This window comes from Schistocerca americana, chromosome X (genome assembly GCF_021461395.2).
Source record: "Schistocerca americana isolate TAMUIC-IGC-003095 chromosome X, iqSchAmer2.1, whole genome shotgun sequence".
Classification (NCBI taxonomy): domain Eukaryota; kingdom Metazoa; phylum Arthropoda; class Insecta; order Orthoptera; family Acrididae; genus Schistocerca; species Schistocerca americana.
The window spans coordinates 263,266,320-263,287,559 of record NC_060130.1 but is presented as its reverse complement, the minus strand read 5'-3'; the positions used below and the strand labels follow the sequence as shown (position 1 = coordinate 263,287,559).

At 43.3% G+C, this 21,240-nt stretch overlaps 1 protein-coding gene across 2 annotated transcripts in view; it reads left to right on the top strand.

Annotated features, from left to right (window-relative positions):
- Positions 1-21,240, top strand: part of LOC124556078 (retinol dehydrogenase 13-like) — a 205,148-nt gene that overhangs the window by 146,140 nt on the left and 37,768 nt on the right. For both annotated transcript variants that reach the window (XM_047130104.1, XM_047130105.1), the window contains exon 5: positions 869-988. In XM_047130104.1, the coding sequence (XP_046986060.1) occupies positions 869-988 (120 nt within the window). The remainder of the gene's footprint in view (positions 1-868; positions 989-21,240) is intronic.

Below are 21,240 nucleotides of genomic sequence, written 5' to 3'. Positions count from 1 at the left end.
AACCATCCAGATTTAGATTTTCCGTATTTTGCCTACGTCACTTAAGGCAAATGCCGGGGTGGTTTCTGTGAATTGGATACGGTCCCTTAATTCTCCACCCCCCCCCCCCCCCGCCCCGGACTTTGTCGTTGACAGAACATTTAACTCCATTTAACTCTCAGTCTGCCCTCTTGCCTTCCCTTCACTTAAAATGACGTCTGTAACGCGACCCGTCTGTAACTTCACTAGCCACCTCTTGTTAATACATTAGGACTGGAAACAAAGGTTTTAGTTTCTTCCTACCCTATAAGTACCACCATGTTGAAACTATGGACCCTCTGAATCCAGTTCAAACGAGATTTTGGCAAGGGTCTATTTGGTAACATTGCAGAAGTAATTCCCAGCCAACTTTTGATGTATCAGTTTGACATAATAAGCTCAAACTATGCGCAGAATGGTAGAATATACGCTTATAAACCCCAGATACCACCAAATGAAATATCCATTTTGTAAATAAAAAACCACCAAATAAGTGCCTAACGCCTACTTATTTGTGTACTACGAATAACTACTTGATTAGAGGTTTAAGCAACTACATATATTTTACAGGTATGTGTATCACATCTTTCCTGTATTGGAACAAAATAATTTTTTTAGTTTTGCTGAGAAACCGAGATTATACTTCAGTTCTTCATCTATTAATGCTTTTACCTTCCATTTGTGGATTTGTTCCTTAGTAAAATTGTTGCAATGAAAGTTTATTTTAAGTACTTCAACATGTCTGTATTGCTTAAGAGATTTTCACCACTATAATGTGTAGAATCTTTATTAAAGAAAGCATATTTCACTAAAAAGTCAACCACGCCATCAAGTTTGTTCTGATTTACAGGTGGTTCTATCGACTTCGACGACCTGATGTGGGAGAAATCATACAACGCGACTTTCGCTTATGCGAGAAGCAAGCTTGCCAATATCCTGTTCACCAAAGAGTTGGGTAAACGACTTGAAGGTTGGTAGTATCCCAAAAATGGCAGCTCAGCACTCAAAACGCACATTGCTCTGTAGGTTTAGCAAAGAACGCCCCACAAACTTTTTTGTGTTTTACCTGTGCTCCGAGCGTTATCGTAATGTATTGTTGTGCAGAAGCAAGAAATATTTAGTTTTTAAATCCACCGTTTTCTATTCTCTCTCTCGATTCACTAACGCAATTTTAACTACTTTGTCTTCCTCCATTTCTACCACTTTTGGTATAATTTCCTCCATCTACGAAATGCTAATCCCTTTGCTTGTTCACGGTACACTTCCTCTTTCGACTGATTTACATATATTCCCTATTTTATTGTAATTCCGTAAGTTCCTCGAAACGCGAACTCCCAGGGCTTTAAATGATATACAACACCTTGCACTGCGGCACTGACCCAATTTGCGCTTCATTAAGTTTCATTGGCAGTTTTTGTTGTCGTTTAGATGTCGCTTTTGCTCAATTGTGCCAGTTTCGTTTACTGTAATAACACAGAGTGTAGTTTATTCCAGGCCATATAATTAACTTAGATAGTGATGTTTAACACTGAACGCAAAGTCAAAGGCCCCAAGGTGCATACATAGCACCTAACTTTACCACAGTCCCCTTCTTTGTTACGTGTTTTCTGACCCAGTTGCTGCGGGCAGATTTCCCTTTTATGTTAGCGCTCGTTAACAAGTTTTATTCACACACATCAGTAGACTCCTTCGGTTCAAGGTCATAAGCGGAGAAACGTCGGTGCTGAAATCTCCAAAGGCGTGAAGGTTCTAGTTTAACTGCAGTATTTGCACACTTAAAACTACGCAGAAATCGATTTTCAACTGGGTAAAACTTCCTTAACCACCAAACATGTACAATATCCTGCAAGTTTCACTTCCAATAAATTTCCAACACCAAAATAATGTGAATGACGAACATCAAACAGTGTGTCTGCAAAGATTCAACGAAATAAAACGAAGGAAGATTAGGCTTTAACGCATCGTCAACAGGAGGAGCACAGTTTCAGATTTGGGAAAAATAGGACAGAAAATCAGCTGTGTTCTTTTTCAAAGTTATTTAGGGAAACTACCGACCATCTATAATTGGATGGCTGAACAGTAATTTAAACCGCCCTAATTCTGAATGCGAGTTCATGTATTACCATTGTGCCACTTCGCTCAGTTTCTAATGCAATATTGTGGCCTATGAAAAAGGAGAAAACCTTTTCCGGGAGTAAAAAAACATTTCAGTTTCGGCAAAACTTAAATCTCTATTTAAAGACGTTGGTTTTAACTCCACTGTTTCTGATCCAGAAATCCAATGAATTACAGTAAAACTTCATTTATACGTTTTTCAACGGGCTACAGAAAAAAAAGTATAAGTGTGAAAAACATATATATGAATTATAGCACCATACTATCAAATTAATTGGTAAACACAAAGGAAAAATTTTGTAAATAAAAAAATTACATTCCACAAAACGTTATATAGGCTTACTAGGTACCATACTTAACAAAGACATAACAAAAAATGTAAACCTCTACACAGAAGGAAACGTCATTTCATAAAAAGTCCGTAATTTTTGTTTGTTTTTTTCCTTGACGTGGCAATAGCATACACTGTACCCTCAAACCATGATAACTCTGTTAGTATTTCGTCAGAAACATCGTGGCGCGTCACAAATTGTTTAATTATTTCTAACGCATTTACTGCATTGTTAAACGTCACGGAGGAATGCTGAGGGTCTTCTGTGTTATCCTCATCGTCAGTTTCTTCCTCGTCCAAGTCCCGCAATGCACATTGAACTATCTCAGCGATAGTCATGGATTCTGTAGTGATGAGGTTTTCATCAACGTTCACGTAATGCTCAAAAGATGCCTGCTCTTCAAGTCGATTCCATTCTTCATTATTAGGTGAAGTAACGTCAGTATGATCATTTCCACCATGATCATGGATTTAATTTCCAAATCCGGCTTTTCCAAAACAGTTCCGAATGGTATCGTCTGAAACTCTGTGCCATAAAGCTGCAATGTAGTGCATTGCCTATCAGAAGAAACAAATTCATTAACAATTTCTCGAAGTGTTCTTTGGCTCCAGTAGCTCAACATGAAATAAATGGCAAGTAAATATCTTACCTGTAAAATATTTATTTTCATTTCTTCCTTTTTTTCGATATTTACCTGATGGCACTCTGAAGGAGCATTTTGCGATAATGCAACTTGAAATTATGTATTACTCCAAGGTCAAGTGGCTGAAGTTCACTCGTGCAATTCACTGGAAAGAATTCCATGGTCACGTTTCTCAAATAGGAAGTGTAACAGGATGACTGGAGCAGGTGACGTGGTCGGGGTTGTAGAGCGTGGCTGGGTAGAAGAAGGTGGCTGTTTTTAGCAATCTTCCTCTTTATTGTTGGTTCTTCCAATACGTTTTCCGGTAGCTCAGCCCCACCACTCATGTCGTGGTGGAGACATGCTGATGCATGCACTCAGGGGAACGCGACGCTGCGCTCGGTCAGCGGCTGCGCAGGTGGTTAGAGGTTAGCAGCATGAGACCCAGCCCAGCTCGCAGACGCAGCGGCTCGTGACGACGCCAGGAGTCGCCGGTGCAGCAGCGGGCAACGCCCTCCGCCGGCAAGTCCTCGGGGACAGCGTCACTGATGGCGACGACGTGACAGCGATCGAACGCCCAATCAGTCGAACCGAATGCCAACGCCCACCTCTGATGCTCTTAAATAGTGCAGACCGTTGCTGAATCCGCCGGTTACGAGGCGGCGTGTTTATTAGAAGGTTCTCGATGAGTTGGCTAACGCAACCGCGCCACACGCGGCCTGCGCCTGCGTAATTATGCTAAAGATGCGTTCTGATGGCTGCCACACATTTACACACATACCGACGCTCGTTGCAAAACTGTGTCACCTGCATAACGCGCCGGTCAGCCTTCATCCGCCGTCTGCCGTGAGGCTGGCGCATCGCACACTTAAACACACTAAATCACAATTTCGCACCGTATTTCCTAAAAATAACCCCTTGTCCTCTACAATTCCTCCCTCATACGAAAAGAATTCGTCCCCGAATTCAACCAAAAAGTCAAAACAACTACCGTTCGCTTCACAAACATCACAAAATGCGATTGATTCACTATTTACACTGTTTTCATTCACTTCTACCTCAGTCTAATCTTTGTTCATAAACATTACTCAATGTTCTGCTGCAGTGCCTCACAACTGTTCAGTGATTTTGTCTGCCCCTCAGGTTAAAGGTTAGAAGGGGTGGGATTTGGGCTACCTTCCTCTTGAGCCGATAGTACACTAATCCTATGACAAAGATAAAAATACAGGTGGCGCTAGTAAGCGTTGCTTAAGCTCATTACGGCACTCATGCACTTGTTGAAAAAGATGTTCCATAGTTATACGTCCATTCTGAGATGCTAGCGTACGGTCCAAAGAGGCGAGCAATGGCGGGTCTAATGTGCTATTCAAAAGAGTGAGATTTTCTTTTGTGACGAATTGGACCGGTTGGTCGGGAACATAGATCAATGTGCGTGTTATGTTCATGATTGTAGCTCCAGTAATCACGGCTGGTAAACAGAAGGTTGGCCTTGAAATGCCACACTGTGTGCCGTTAATTAACAGTCCCTGCCCCTGCAATTCTATGCCTTGCGTACTCCCTTGCTTACCCTGCTCGTAACAAACGCAAATAACGACTGTGCTTTCCATTACTGAAAATACCCAATGTGGACCCACTTGCTGAAAGAACTGCACTGTGCCTGCTATAATTTCCTTAGGGCACTCAGCGACTGGTTCTTGAGAGCGAAATAGAGAATACTCACAAGATTTGGGAATAGTGTGTAACAATTTCGCGGGACAGATGGTAACTGGACCTGTCGACAACGCAGCAAGTCTTGTGCAGTGTGGAACGCATGAGCTCGTCTGTTACGTGCCACAGTATTTCCCGTATGGTTAATTGTACGAATTTCTTCAAAATTTCCCACTTCACTGGATACGTATGCAAAGCGTAACATTCAAATTTACAATTCTTACATGTTAATGGTATTATGATATGAATCCTCAGCAGGGTACCCGTCCGCGTACTGGTAACAGTGGCCATTTTGTTGTACAGAGATAAGTGTTCGTCTGTTAATGTCTTCAGTAGCTCCAGGGATGCATGCAGTTCCGATTGAACTTTCCGTAATCCTTCCTGAAGTTGTTCCGAAGGTAACAGTACCGGGGTTAGGTGCCCGTGCATTGCGTGCAACAAACCTTCCTGTAGTTCCGTGGCTTCTATGCATGCTTCCGTAATGCTATCAGCAAGAAAACGGAGCATCTTAGCGATTATCAGCTGTGAATCGATGTTATCCAACCGGTACTTGATTATACCCAAGTCATAATTGGTTGTGTCGGCTGTGACCTTAATGTGGGACATCAAGGTCGCGGCCAAAGCTCGCAATTGGCGCGTATTATTAACTACATCATTCTCCAAACTCTCTAATTGGGTTGTGTGAAGATCTAGCATACCCTGGTTGCTATTCACATCATCCTGTACCTGCTGTAGCATTTCATTAATACTTTTGATATCTTCCGCGTCAACGGTCCCAAAAACAGTTTTTAGGATACGGCCACCTGCGTCCAACCATCCTCTTTTCCTATGGATATGCGGGATTAACCCTGCAGTTTGCCGCAACTGAGCTTGTAAGCGCGCAAAAGCTGATTGTAGTAGCTGATATTCCCCCTGTGTGTCATTAAACCTTGACTGATTAGCCACCATGGAATGAAGTTCATTAAATGTATCCTCTAATTTACAGATTTCGTCTTCAACAACCCAAATATTACAGTCCACCCTTAAGGTCCATTGATGTCTGGACATAATTACGTCCGCTTGTTGCAAGAACAATACACCACTTGATATAGGACATACCTTCAGGGCTTCAGCTAAGTTGCAACAACAAAACAGAATTACTATGTTGAGAGATAGTGCACACCTTCCCTCTTTCCTCTTCAGTGCAACCCATGACGCTGGAACTGCTGGTGTTACCAGAACGTCACGCCTAAAAAGAAAAACAACTCACATTAGCTCTTCCTTTTTACGCGTGGCCTAAGAGAATAATAGCATGTCTGATCGCTTCCACAATTAACTTGGTTCTCTTGTTTATCTACTCCTTTCTTATTCTTTTTCTTAGATTCATCTTTCTCTCCACTAGAAGTTACTGCGGACCATGAAGGAAGTTCCTCAAAATTCCCCTTGAAAGGCCTAATTCGGCTCACATGCACAATAGTAGGTCGAGTTGGAAGCTGTAATTTTACATTCACTGGCGCTGTCATCTCGATCACCTCGAAAGGACCTTGATAATGGGATACAAATTTTTTCGTTTTGCCTTTTGGCACATACAGATTAGTCATCATCACCAATTGTCCTACATGATATTTGGGTAAAGCCGCCTTTCTGTTGTGAACTTCGTCCTGTCTCTCTAACGCTTTAGTGTTCATTTTTTTCACCTTCCACCAGATTGTTTTCAACTTTGTGGATAAATCCTTAACAGCTGAAATATCGGTTCCTGGTGGGGTCTTGAGCAATTCAAACGGAGATGGCATCTTCGGACTGAACAGTACTTCATACAGAGACAATCCTGTACTTTCATGCACTTTTGAGTTATACGCCGTGGTTACAAACGCCAATAGGGTATCCCAATTGTTGTGTTGCGAATTTACATAATAACTTAACATCTTAGCTATTGTACGATGAACTCTCTCAGTCCGACCATTAGCCTGCGGGTGTAGCGCGCTCGTTCTCAATTTCTTTACATGCAACAACTTGCATAGCTGTTTCATCAAATCGGACATAAAGTTTGTCCCTTTATCTGTAATTATAGTTTCAGGTGTTCCGAATTTCAATATCCATTGATGTACCATTGCGCGAGCCACTGTTTCGGCTCACTGGTCCGGAATAGCTGTCATAGACACATAGCGCGAAAAGTGATCTATTATTGTTAAAACATAGCGATTACCCACTGGTGTTTGCACAAACGGTCCCAAGACGTCTACGCCAAGTAATTGGAGAGGTCTGTCCGCTTCCGGTAGTTGTTGCATCACAATTTTCTGATGACTCATTTCCGCTCGTTGAGCACACAGAATGCAATTCTTTACATACTGATCGACATCTTGCCTATCTGCTGACCACCAATAACTCTATGCTACCCTCTTTTCCGTTGCTCTTCGACCCGAACGACCAGAAAACATTGAATTATGTGCTTGCCTTAAAATTTCGCTTCGTAATTTTTCTGGTACGACTATGCGTGGACCGTTCTAGTTTTACGGTACAATATCCCGTCTTCCACGATGAACTGTTGCTGCGAGGTAAATCGTTGACAATCTGTGCCGGCGGTTTGTGCCTCCACCCATTCGTTCTCATTTATTCCTGTACATTCCATGGCACATACTTTACGACTCAGACCATCCGCGTTTCCATGCGATTTACCCGGTCGATGAATCACTTCAAAATCGTACTCACTAAGATGCGAACCCCACTTAGCTAATCTACTCGTTGGGTCTTTAAGCCCTAACAACCACTTAAGTGCTGCATGGTCAGTAATCACCTTGAAACGTCGTCCACACAAATAACACCGGAAATAGGTTATTCCGAAAATTAATGCCAATAACTCTTTCTCGGTTGTTGGGTAATTTTTTCTGCATTGTTTAGCTGTCCGGAAGCATATGCTATCGGGTGTTACTGCCCATCTATTTCCTGAGATAATACAATACCCAAAGCAAAACTTCTACAGTCACAAGATAATATAAACTGTTTACTAAAATCTGGAAAAGCCAAAAGCGGACTAGATGTTAACAAATTTTTTAACTCTTGAAAAGCCTCTTCGCATTCTGTGACCAGTGAAATTTTGCTCCCTTCTTCAACAACTGCGTGAGGGGCCTTGCAATTTCCGCAAATTTCGGAATATACCTCCTGTAAAAATTGCTGAGACATAAATAAGACTGCAGCTCTTTTACTTTTGTACATGTCGGAAAATTCATTACCGCCTCTACAAGTTTTGAATCCGTGAGGACACCCTCCTGTCCTATAATATGACCTAAATAACGGACTTCTTGCAACAAAAAAATGACATTTTTCCATATGAAGAGTTAACTGCGCTGCTTTCAGACGATCGAAAATTTTGCGCAAACGGCGCACATGTTCTTGCACGTCCTATGAGAAAACAATTATGTCGTCCAAATATACGAGGGCAGTTCAATAAGTAATGCAACACATTTTTTTTCTCGGCCAATTTTGGTTGAAAAAACCGGAAATTTCTTGTGGAATATTTTCAAACATTCCCGCTTCGTCTCGTATAGTTTCATTGACTTCCGACAGGTGACAGCGCTGTACGGAGCTGTTAAAATGGCGTCTGTAACGGATGTGCGTTGCAAACAACGGGCAGTGATCGAGTTTCTTTTGGCGGAAAACCAGGGCATCTCAGATATTCATAGGCGCTTGCAGAATGTCTACGGTGATCTGGCAGTGGACAAAAGCACGGTGAGTCGTTGGGCAAAGCGTGTGTCATAATCGCCGCAAGGTCAAGCAAGACTGTCTAATCTCCCGCGTGCGGGCCGGCCGTGCACAGCTGTGACTCCTGCAATGGCGGAGCGTGCGAACACACTCGTTCGAGATGATCGACGGATCACCATCAAACAACTCAGTGCTCAACTTGACATCTCTGTTGGTAGTGCTGTCACAATTGTTCACCAGTTGGGATATTCAAAGGTTTGTTCCCGCTGGGTCCCTCATTGTCTAACCGAACACCATGAAGAGCAAAGGAGAACCATCTGTGCGGAATTGCTTGCTCGTCATGTGGCTGAGGGTGACAATTTCTTGCCAAAGATTGTTACAGGCGATGAAACATGGGTTCATCACTTCGAACCTGAAACAAAACGGCAAACAATGGAGTGGCGCCACACCCACTCCCCTACCAAGAAAAAATTTAAAGCCATACCCTCAGCCGGTAAAGTCATGGTTACAGTCTTCTGGGACGCTGAAGGGGTTATTCTGTTCGATGTCCCTCCCCATGGTCAAACGATCAACTCTGAAGTGTATTGTGCTACTCTTCAGAAATTGAAGAAACGACTTCAGCGTGTTCGTAGGCACAAAAATCTGAACGAACTTCTCCTTCTTCATGACAATGCAAGACCTCACACAAGTCTTCGCACCCGAGAGGAGCTCACAAAACTTCAGTGGACTGTTCTTCCTCATGCACCCTACAGCCCCGATCTCGCACCTTTGGATTTCCATATGTTTGGCCCAATGAAGGACGCAATCCGTGGGAGGCACTACGCGGATGATGAAGAAGTTATTGATGCAGTACGACGTTGGCTCCGACATCGACCAGTGGAATGGTACCGTGCAGGCACACAGGCCCTCATTTCAAGGTGGCGTAAGGCCATAGCATTGAATGGAGATTACGTTGAAAAATAGTGTTGTGTAGCTAAAAGATTGGGGAATAACCTGGTGTATTTCAATGCTGAATAAAACAACCCCTGTTTCAGAAAAAAATGTGTTGCATTACTTATTGAACTGCCCTCGTACCATACACTGATTAGGTTGCAGCCCTCGTAACACGCTATCTAGTAACTGTTGGAAGGTTGCCGGAGCACTTTTGAGTCCGAAAGGCATTCGCCGATACTGAAAATGACCTGCAGGTGTTGAAAAAGCTGTCTTTGGTCGGTCTTCTGGGGCGACCTCCAACTGGTGGTGCCCGCTTCGAAGATCCAAGGTCGTGAAGTACCGACACTGACCCCGAATTATCCAGAGTTTCAGTGATATTAGGCACTGGGTATGCATCCAATACTATTTTTTGATTCAGGAAACAATAAACACAACAAAAACGATATGCCTTGAGCCCACATCAGGTGATTTTTTACCCACTATTACCACAGGAGCGGACCAGGGACTACTACTTGTTTCTATTATCCCATCCCTAAGCTGCTGATCAATAAATTCTTCCATGACAGGCTGTCAACTTTTTGGAACCCGATATGGACGTTTATACACCGGTGCTTCATTCCCAGTGGGGATGTAATGCTGAACTAACGGTGTGGCGGGCAGTGGACCATGAGAATTAAATAACTCTTTAAATTCCGTCAAAAGGTTCTCCATGACTTCTCTGTCTTGCCCTTCTAAATGTGCTACTTTAGCCTTCAGTGTCCCATCCGACCACATCAGAAACATTTTATTTCTGCATTAAACACTGCTTTCCTGTCCCGCGTCTTTGTTCCTGCTTCAACTTCTTCTTACGCCACAGCGATTCTGACTGCCTCATTGAGAGTCTTTGGGAATTCCATCCTAATCTTGCGGGAGGTTTCGGGTTGTATTCCCCGCAAAAATGCGTCTAGTGCCCTCTGCTCAGCTTCCTGCAGAATGGCTTCATTAACCCTATCAGAATCTGTTAGCTCATAGGTATTAACATTAATTTTTCGAATTCCATCTACAAAAGCTTCTATTGATTCCCTATTCCTTTGATACATTCTATTCAATTGTTCCCGATAATATTTAGACTATTTTTCCTCCGATACCTTTCCAGCAACCCTTTTTTGAATACTTCAAATGTCCGAGCATCCCTTAATTCTTTATGGCATGTAATGTACGCTCTGGCATCCCCAGATACTTTCAACTTAGCCACATGCAAAAGTGTTTCTGCACCTAAATTTCCCAATTTAGCGGCCGTGCTAAGGTTCTCAAAAAAAAAAATCATAACATCCTCCGCAGCCTTTCCCGAGAAAGGGGTGACCAAAGGCACAGCGTTAGTGTCAAGAATTACTGCATTAAGAGGAAACTGTTCTTTGCTCGCTTCTTTAGACCGAGCAAGCTCTATCTCTAATTCCGACACTCGCTCAATTAGCTGCTGAATAGCCACCTCTGCTGACACAGACTGCTCCATCACTACCAGCTATCGAATCAAGACTAAAGTAAGCCCAGAAAGAAGAACAGGAAGGGAAGATGGACTATGCTACAGGTTCAGGCAAACCACCAAACGAAAAATTGGCACTTACTTGTCATGTTGCAGGAGTTGCTGATCCATTGTTGCCCTTCTCAGGAACCACATACCCTCATCGATTACCAGCTACAATTTCCTCCAAATCCAGGGAGAAGATCACTACTGTCACCAATTGTAACAGGAGTGTGTGAAGCACAGGTTGCCCGACTGACACCCCTTGCAACAGGATGACCGGAGCGGGTGACATGGTCGGGGTTGTAGAGCGTGGCTGGGTAGAAGAAGGTGGCTGTTTTTAGCAATCTTCCTCTTTATTGTTGGTTCTTCCCATACATTTTCCGGTAGCCCAGCCCCACCGCTCGTGTCGTGGTGGAGACGTGCTGATGCACGCAGTCCGGGGAACGCGACGCTGCGCTCGGTCAGCGGCTGTGCAGGTGGTAGGAGGTTAACAGCACGAGGCCCGGGCCAGTTCGCAGATGCGGCAGCTCGTGACGACGCCGGGAGTCGCCGGTGCAGCAGCGGGCAACGCCCTCCGCCGGCCAGTCCTCAGGGACAGCGTCACTGATGGCGACGACATGACAGCGATCGAACGCCCAATCGGTCGAACCGAATGCCAACGCCCACCTCTGATGCCCTTAAATAGTGCAGGCCGTTGCTGAATCCGCCGGTTACGAGGCGGCGTGTTTATTAGAAGGTTCTCGATGAGTTGGCTAACGCAACCGCGCCACACGCGGCCCGCGCCTACGTAATTCTGCTAATGCTGCGTTCTGATGGCTGCCGCGTACGTACGCACATACCGACGCTCGTTGCAAAACTGTGTCACCTGTATAACGTGCCGGCCAGCCTTCGTCCGCCGTCTGCCGTGAGGCTGGCGCATCGCGCACTGAAACACACTAAAACACAATTTCGCACCATATTTCCTAAAAATAACCCCTTGTCCTCTACAGAAGTTAGGGGAGGATGTGCTGCACACTCGTCTATGAGCAATAAAATCTTCCGGCCTCCTGCACCCATTTTCGCATCGACACTTCGAAGCCAGCTTTCGAAAACTTTTGTCGTAATCCACGATTTCTTGTTACTCGTGTATTTTGTGGGAAACTTTACAATGTTCTTAAAACAACGGGGCTTGGCAAATTTCCCGATCGTAAGTGGGGGGAGTTTCTCAAAAAATATGGTTCAAATGGCTCTGAGCACTATGGGACTTAACTTCTGACGTCATCAGTCCCCTAGAACTTAGAACTACTTAAACCTAACTAACCTAAGGACATCACTCACACCCATGCGCGAGGCAGGACTCGAACCTGCGACCGTAGCGGTCGCGCGACTCCAGACTGTAGCGGTTAGAACCGCTTGGCCACTCCGGCCGGCGGAGTTTCTCACTCCCATCACTGTTAGCACATAACAGCACTGTTACACGTTGTTTACTTTGTTTTCCTCCTTGGCAGTTCTCGCCTTTGAATGCCATTGTGCGGTCAGGCATTACATTGTAAAACAAGCCCGTCTCATCCGCACCGAAAATGTTTTTAGGAGCATATTGGGATGTCAGTTTTTTCAAACGGGTTTCCTTCCAATCTCGCACTGTCTCAGGTTCGACACCTTTGCTTTCGCCACATACATTCTGACAGCTGATGCCATGTCTTACCTTAAATTTGTGCAGGCAACCTGATGAAGCACTGAAATTTTCCACACCGAGTCGAATTGCAAATTCATTTGCTTTTTCACAAAGCATTGGGCTGCTAATAGGAATGCCTTCTGCTCTATGTTGTCTGAACCACTGCAACAAACAATCTTCCGCGTCTTCGTATTTCCCGCCCTGAATGGGTGTCCGCTTACTAGTAGAAAATCCGAACACACATGCACTATCTTCAATTTCCTTTGCCTTTGCTACTATAAGATTTAAAGTAGACGCAGAAATTTATATTTCCTTGGCATTATCCACTCGCTTTCGATTACTATTTTCCTTCATGACTCTCAAAATTCGTAGCTTCTCAGCGATAGTAATGCTTTTCGTTTTTCTTCGACTCATGTTACCAGTTCTAAAAATAATTAGAAATACAGTAATACGGTACTATAGCCTATGCAGTACGAGGTGTGGTGAGTTTCGGGATTCCCGGGTGACATGCAACAATTCTTGTCCAGTTGTGCCCTAGTTCAGCAGAAGTCGTGTAATTTCTGGAAAACAAATGAGTGTTACACCTACTACCAACCTTCCCTATGGCCATCACCAGTGCCGTAATAGTAAGCTTTATTCGTTATACTGTACTTTCCAATACTGTACTTTCCAATAGTGTACAGCCTCTGTATAACATCTGGTTTTTGTGACGACTCTATCATTGCAGTTTATACTTTTTTGTGTATCTCTCAATTGATAAAACAATCTCAAGTCTGTCACGTTAAAAATTAAGTGTTAGCTGGATTCGGATGCTGGCAACAAAGTGATTTTCTAGTTGACAACCGCGGTGCCGTGTTAATAATTGGAGCTTAGGCCGGTATTATACTATCAAATTTTCTTTGTCGTGGGGCAAAAGGCGGCATTACAGTGTCATCAAATATTTCGTCAAAGTTCCTTCAAACCGGCCGACGACGACTTAATACTGTTCTATGCAGTTCAATTTTACTTTCGGTAGGGGGGGTGTAGTGTGCTGATGTTGGCAACACCATCTGCATATAACGCAAATGTTTTGTTATGAAATGTTCATTTTACGAGTATAACTAATTTACTTAGCGGACAAGGGTACATACAAGAATCTGTCAACCATAGAGCAAGAACAGATTTAATTATTTACTTCTTGGCGAAATGAATTCCCAGCAATGAATGGTCGTTGCCAACATCAACACACTACGCCACCAATGCCGTAAGTAAAATTATACCTGGTCTGCAATTGCCTGCACTCCCGTTGCATTTGCAAGAGAAGCAGAAGAAAAGGAAACATACTTGGGTGAAGCCGTGGACTTCACGGCGAGATGCGAAAGATATACAACAAAATTTGCTACGGGAGCTGCAGGTCGAGGACGTAAAGTTGCATGAAAATCCCTTTGGGAATGAACGAGAGTACATTTCAATGTGTGCTCAAGGAAGTGGCTCCTCTTATTACGAAGCTGAACACTCTCCTACGAAACGCTACATCCGCAAAAGACAGACTTACCGCAATACTGCGATTTCTAGCAACTCTGCTGGCCGCTGTGGCCGATCGGTTCTAGGAGCTTCAGTCCAGAACCGCGCTGCTGCTGCGGTCGCAGGTTCGAATCCTGCCTCGGGCATGGATGTGTGTGATGTCCTTAGGTTAGTTAGGTTTACGTAGTTCTACGTCTAGGGGACTGATGACCTCAGATGTCCCATAGTGCTTAGAGCCATTTGAACCATCTGAACCATCTAGCTACTCTAGTTTACATTACCGGTATAGCGCTCTTATGCTGCAGTGCACATTGACGAAAATAATACCAGAAACGTTTGAAACTATTTATTACGCACTGAAGGAGGAATATGCGAAGGCAAATAAATTTAATACTTACTGCAGTCATAAAAAAATTTTTAATTCCAGGGATGTTGTAGATTTTCTTCTTTATATTCTCGGGGATATATCCTGGCCGTATTTCAGGGCTAATAGTATCCGCATTATTTTTATAGCTCTCACTTTTTATTCTGTTTTGTATTCAGGATGTCGTAAGCTACACAGTGCTTCATCTGCCCCGAATATTTCTATCAGTTTCGTTATATATGCGACGCTCCATGTAAATTTGGGAGTTATATTGATAAACATTATCTAAATCTGAGGCGAGGTGCTAGATTTGATAAAAGAAAATTTGACCATTGCCTAACTTTGACAAAGTTTCTTATTACACTATCAAATTTTGTTATAGTCTAACATCGGCCTTACCAATCCACTTCCCGGCAACCCACTCTGAAACACTGCATCATAACTTTTGCACACTGTGGATATTTCGCCGGGACACGAAAAAAAGTATAAGTGAGAAAAACTTATAGGTGGAAAACATATAAATGAAGTTTTACTGCAATCATTTCCCTTCCTACACTGAGGTGACGAAGCCATGGGACAGCGATATGCACACATACAGATGGCGGCAGTATCGTGTACACAAAGTATAAAAGGGCAGTGCATTGGCGGATCAGTCATTTGTACTCATGTGATTCACATGAAAAGATTTCTGACGTAATTACGACCGCGCGACGTGAATTAACAGGCTGTGATCGCGGAATGGTTGTTGGAGCTAGACGCATGGGACATTCCATTACGGAAATCGTTAGGGACTTTAATATTCCGAGATCCACAGTGTCAAGAGTGTGCGTAGAATACCCAGTTTCAGGCATTACCTCCCACCACGAACAGCGGCCGACGGCCTTCACTGAACGACCGATGGCAGCGGCGTTTGCGTAGAGTTGTCAGTGCTAACAGACAAGCAACACTGCGTAAATAACCGCAGAAGTCAAATTGGGACGTACGACGAACGTATAGGTCAGGACAGTGCGACGAAATTCGTCGTTAATGGGCTATGGTGGCAGAAACCCGACACGAGTGCCTTTGCGAACAGCACGACATTGCCTGCAGCCCCTCCCCTGAGCTCGTGATCATATGGGCTATACCCTAGACAACTAGAAAACCGTGGCCTGGTCAGATGATTCCCGATTTCAGTTGGTAAGACCTGACGGTAGGTTTCGAGTGTGGTGCAGACCCCACGAAGCTACGGACGCAGGTCGTCAACAAGGTATGTGCAACTTCCTGGTAGATTAAAACTGTGTGCCGGACCGAGACTCGAACTCGGGACCTTTGCCTTTCGTGGGCAAGTGCTCTACCATCTGAGCTACCCAAGCACGACTCACGGCCAGTCCTCACAGCCTTACTTCTGCCAGTACCTCGTCTCCTACCTTCCAAACTTTTACTTCCTGGCCGTGAGTCGTGCGTGGGTAGCTCAGATGGTAGAGCACTTGCCCACGAAAGGCAAAGGTCCCGAGTTCGAGTCTCGGTCCGGCACACAGTTTTAATCTGCCAGGAAGTTTCATATCAGCGCACACTCCGCTGCAGAGTGAAAATCTCATTCTGGAAGGTATGTGCAAGTTGGCAGTGGCTCCATAATGAGGTGGGCTGTGTTTACATGGGATGGATTGCGTCCTCTGGTTCAGATGTACCTTTAATTGACTGGAGATGGTTACGTTCGATTGCTTGGAGACCCTTTGCAGCCATTAATGGGGTACATGTTTCTAAACAATGATGACTTGAGTCCATACCACGTCGAGTTGCTGCAAAAGAAGGTCCGACACGATATTAGATGGTATCCTATGATTTTTGCCACCTCAGTGCACTTGCTAATATTATTTATTAAAAAAGGATTTTCAACTACTATATTGAAATGAAACTGTGTTAGTTATTTTTGTAATATAGAGGACGGTCCGTAGGCTACATGACAGAAACTGAAGCTGCTGTATTTGTTGTAAACGACAACGTTTTCTTCTGCCTTTACACCAGTGAAGTTTTATGGTGGTATCTACTATTGTGAGTTTGTTTGCTTATTACTCACTAAACATGTATGTTGAGTAGAATGGATCATTGATAATGTAGTGTTTTTCTTATTTACGTTAATCAGTTTGATTCTGCAATTTCCTTATATTTTAGCACTGAAGATAGCTATTTATAATCGATATCTGAATATACAAGTATACCAGGAAACCAATGAGGTAGCGAGTGATTGCTCTGTTTCCATCCTTCCTTATAATAGTCTACGGTCATTTTGCACAATGGTTACTTATGAAATAAAAGGCAGAGGAACGAACTTTTCGTCTGTGATATACGGCTACAAATAGTGGATAATGAAAAAGGCTGTCCGTGGAAGAATTCATGCACTTGAACCAATCTGATGGAGAAGTGTGGTCACAGTAAGGATTTCAGTTGCAGTAGACCCCCATCAACCATCTGACGTTGCCGTTGGTGGAGTGGCTTGCGTGACTCAGCGCTACAATTAGCCGTACCGTGTGTGCAACCACAACAGAGGGGTATCTGTTGAGAGGCCAGACAAACGGGTGGTTCCTGCAGAGGGGCAGCAGCCTTTCCAGTAGTTGCAGGGGCAACAGTCAGGATGATTGACCGATCTTCCTTCTAACGTCAACCAAAACGGCCTTGCTGTGCTGGTACAGTGAACGGCTGAAAGCAAGGGGAAACTGAGGCAGTAATTTTTCCCGAGGGCATACAGCTCTACTGTATGGTTAAATGATAGTGGCATATTTTTGGGTAAAATATTCCGGAGGTCAAATAGTCCTCCATTCGAATCTGCGGGCGGGGACTACTCAAGAGGATGTCATCAGAAGAAACAAAAGGCGTCCTACATGTCGGAGCGTGGAATGTTAGATCCCTTAATCCGCCAGATAGGTTAGAAAATTTAAAAAGGGAAATGGATAGGTTAAAGCTAGATATAGTGGGAAGAAGTGAAGTTTGGTGAAAGGAGGAACAGGACTTCTTTTTAGGTGAATATTGGATTATAAATACAAAATCAAATGGGGGTAATGCAGGAGCAGGTTTAATAATGAATAAGAAAATAGGAATGCGGGTAAGCTACTATGAACAGCACAGTGAACGCATTATCATAGCCAAGTAAACATGGAGCCTACGCCCGTCACAGAGTTTGTACGCCAGCTAGTTCCGCAGGTCATGTAGAGAATGAAGAAATATATGATAAGATGAAAGAAATTATTTAGATAGTTAAAGGAGACGAAAATATCATTGGGTTAGGGGACTGGAATTTGACATTAGGAAAAGGAAGAGAAGGAAGAGACCATGGACTGGGGTAAAGGAATGAAAGAGCAAGCTGCCTGGTAGAATTTTGTAAATAGCGTAATATCATAATCACTAACACTTGGTTAAAGAATCATGAAATAAGTTTGCATACGTGGATGAGACCTAGAGACACTGTAAGGTTTCAGACTGATTATATAATCGTAAGACAAAGATTTCGGAACCAGCCTCTAAATTGTAAAACATTTCCAGGGCAGATGTGGACTCTGCCCGTAATTTATTGGTTATGAACAGTAGATAAAAACCGAAGGAATATCAAAAAGCTAGGATATTAAATGGATGGAACCTGGGTAAATTGAAAGAACCAGAGGTTGTTGAGAGTTTCAGAGGGACCATTAGCCAACGATTGACTAGAATAAGGGAAAGGAATTCAATAGAAGACGAATGGTTAGATTTGAGAGATGGAATAGTGAAGGCACTAGAGGATCCAACAGGTAAAAAGACAAAGCCTAGAAGAAATCCTTCGATATGACAGAAGATATTGAGTTAAGCTGATCAAAAGAGAAAGTATAAAAATGCAGCCATTGAGGTATTCGAAAGGGAAAACAAACTTCTAAAAAATGAGAATACATGAAGAGCAAATGTAAGAATTTAGAAGCGTATTTCACTAGGTGAAGGATAGACACCGCCTACAGGAAAATTAAAGCGGCTTTTGGAGAAAAGAGAAGCATCTGTACGAATATCAAGTGCTCAGATAGAAATATAGTACTGACAATATTATGGAAAGGGAAGAGGACGTAGATGAGATAGCGGATACGATACTGCGAGAGTTTGACAGAGCAGTGAAATACCTAACTCTAAACAAGGCCCATGGAGTAGACAACAATCCGTCTGAACTACTGATAGCTCTGGGAGAGCCAACCATGACAAAACTATTCCATCTGGTGTACATGATGTATAACACAGACGAAATACTCTCAGACTTCAAGAAGAATGTAACACTTCCATTTCCAAAGAAAGTTTGTGCTCATGTGAATATTACAGAACTATCAGTTGAAACAATCATGGTTGCAAAATATGAAGACACATTCGTTATATAAGAATGGAAAAACTGGTAACAGCCGACCTCAGGAGAATTCAGTTTGGAACATGCAAGGCAATACTGACTCGACGACTTCTCTTAGAAGATAGGTTAAGGAAAGAAAATGGTTCAAATGGCACTAAGCACTATGGGACTTAACATCTGAGGTCCTCAGTCCCCCAGACTTAGATCTACGTAAACCTAACAAACCTGAGGACATCACACACATCCATGCCCGAGGCAGGATTCGAAGCTGCGACCGTAGCAGCAGCGCGGTTCCGGACTGAAGCGCCTAGAACCGCTCAACGGCCGCGGTTAAGGAAAGACAAAACTACATTTACAGTATTTGTAGACTTAGAGAAAGCTTTTGACAATGTTGACTGGAATACCCTCTTTGAAATTGTGAAGGTGGCAGGGGTAAAAGAGTGTGAGCGAAAGGCTGTTTACAATTTGTACAGGAACCAGACAACAGTTATAAGAGTGAAGAACATGAAAGGGAAGCAGTGGTTGAGAAGAGAGTGAGACAGAGTTGTAGTATGTCCCAGATATTATTCAATCTGTACATTGAGCAAGCAGTACAGGAAACCAAAGGAAAATTTGGAGAAGGAATTAAAGTTCGGGGAGAAGAAATGAAATTTTTGAGATTTTCCGATGACATAATAATTCTGTCAGAGATAGCAAGGGACTTGGAAGAGCAGTTGAATGGAATGGACTGTCTTGAGAGGAGGATATAAGGTGAACATCAACAAAAGCAAAACAATGATTATGGAATGTAGTCGAATAAAATTATATGATGCTGATGGCACTGGATTAGGAAACGAGACACTAAAATTAGTAAATGAATTTTACTATTTGGGCAGCAAATTAACTGATGAGGGCCAAGTAGAGAGGATATAAAATGTAGACTGACAATGGCAAGAAAAGCCTTTTGAAGAACATAAATCTGTTAACATCGAATATAGATTTAAGTATCAGGAAGTCTTTTCTGAAGGTATCTGTGTGATGTATGGACATGTGTGGACGAGAAACGTGGACGATAAACATTTTAGACAAGAAGAGAATAGATGCTTTTGAAATGTGGTGCTACAGAAGCATGCTGAAGATTATATAGGTAGATCACGTAACTAATGAGGAGGTACTGAGCAGAGACAATAAATGTTCGGCACAACTTGATTTAAAGACGGGTTCTGTAGACAGGACACATCCTCAGACAACAAGGGATTACCGGTGTAGTACTTAAGGGAGGTGTGGGGGGTACAAATCATAGCGGTTGACCAAGAGACGAATACAGTAAGCAGATTCGGAAAGATGTGGGTTATAGTAGTTATTCAGACATGAAGGGGCTTGCACAGGATAGAATAGCAGCTAGACCTACATGAAACCAGTCTTCGGATTGAAGCCCACAATAACTAAGAAACGAATCACGATAGCCCACTGGGAGGTTGAATTTTGGGTCGTAAGTAAAAGTAGTTTGACCAAATTACGCACAGAAAAAATCCACTACAGGAGTGTCTTACGCCCGCAGCTGTTAATAGGGAAAGGAACAGAAAACGGCTGAGCAGAATACTGGTTGACCTAATTAAGGTAGTAACTAGCCTTTACGTGGAACCTCCCCAGGAAGCAACACGAAACCAAGGAAACTGTTGAACATTCTTTCACTATGTTGCGGAGAGCCTTAGGTAACTTAAAAAGTGTCAGAAAATGCTGTGATTGTTTTATGAAATTGATACTATGAATGAGATTTTCACTCTGCAGCGGAGTGTGCGCTGATATGAAACTTCCTGGCAGATTAAAACTGTGTGCCCGACCGAGACTCGAACTCGGGACCTGTGCCTTTCGCGGGCAAGTGCTCTACCAACTGAGCTACCGAAGCACGACTCACGGCCGGTACTCACAGCTTTACTTCTGCCAGTACCTCGTCTCCTACCTTCCAAACTTTACAGAAGCTCTCCTGCGAACCTTGCAGAACTAGCACTCCTGAAAGAAAGGATATTGCGGAGACATGGCTTAGCCACAGCCTGGGGGATGTTTCCAGAATGAGAATTTTCACTCTGCAGCGGAGTGTGCGCTGATGCCCGCGAAAGGCAAAGGTCCCGAGTTCGAGTCTCGGTCGGGCACACAGTTTTAATCTGCCACGAAGTTTCAATTGATACTATGGTTTCGCTGAAATCTCAAACCAATTAGCTTTGCGTATTCCCTATCTATATGTTAGTGGCTTACAAGCTCCTTGAGAGCGGACTATTGTAATTTTATATGGATTCAGTGCCCTTTAACAAGACCACAGGAAACGTTGAAAATGTAGCTACAAAAATATAGCTTATAAGATAAAGAGCCCACGTCACGTCAACGAAAGTATTGATTATATCTAAGTCACATTTCAATTGGAACAAAAAGTCTCTATGTATCGACTATCCATGGATATGTTTGTCACTATCTTTCAGTATTGGCTTGACAATGGATTAATG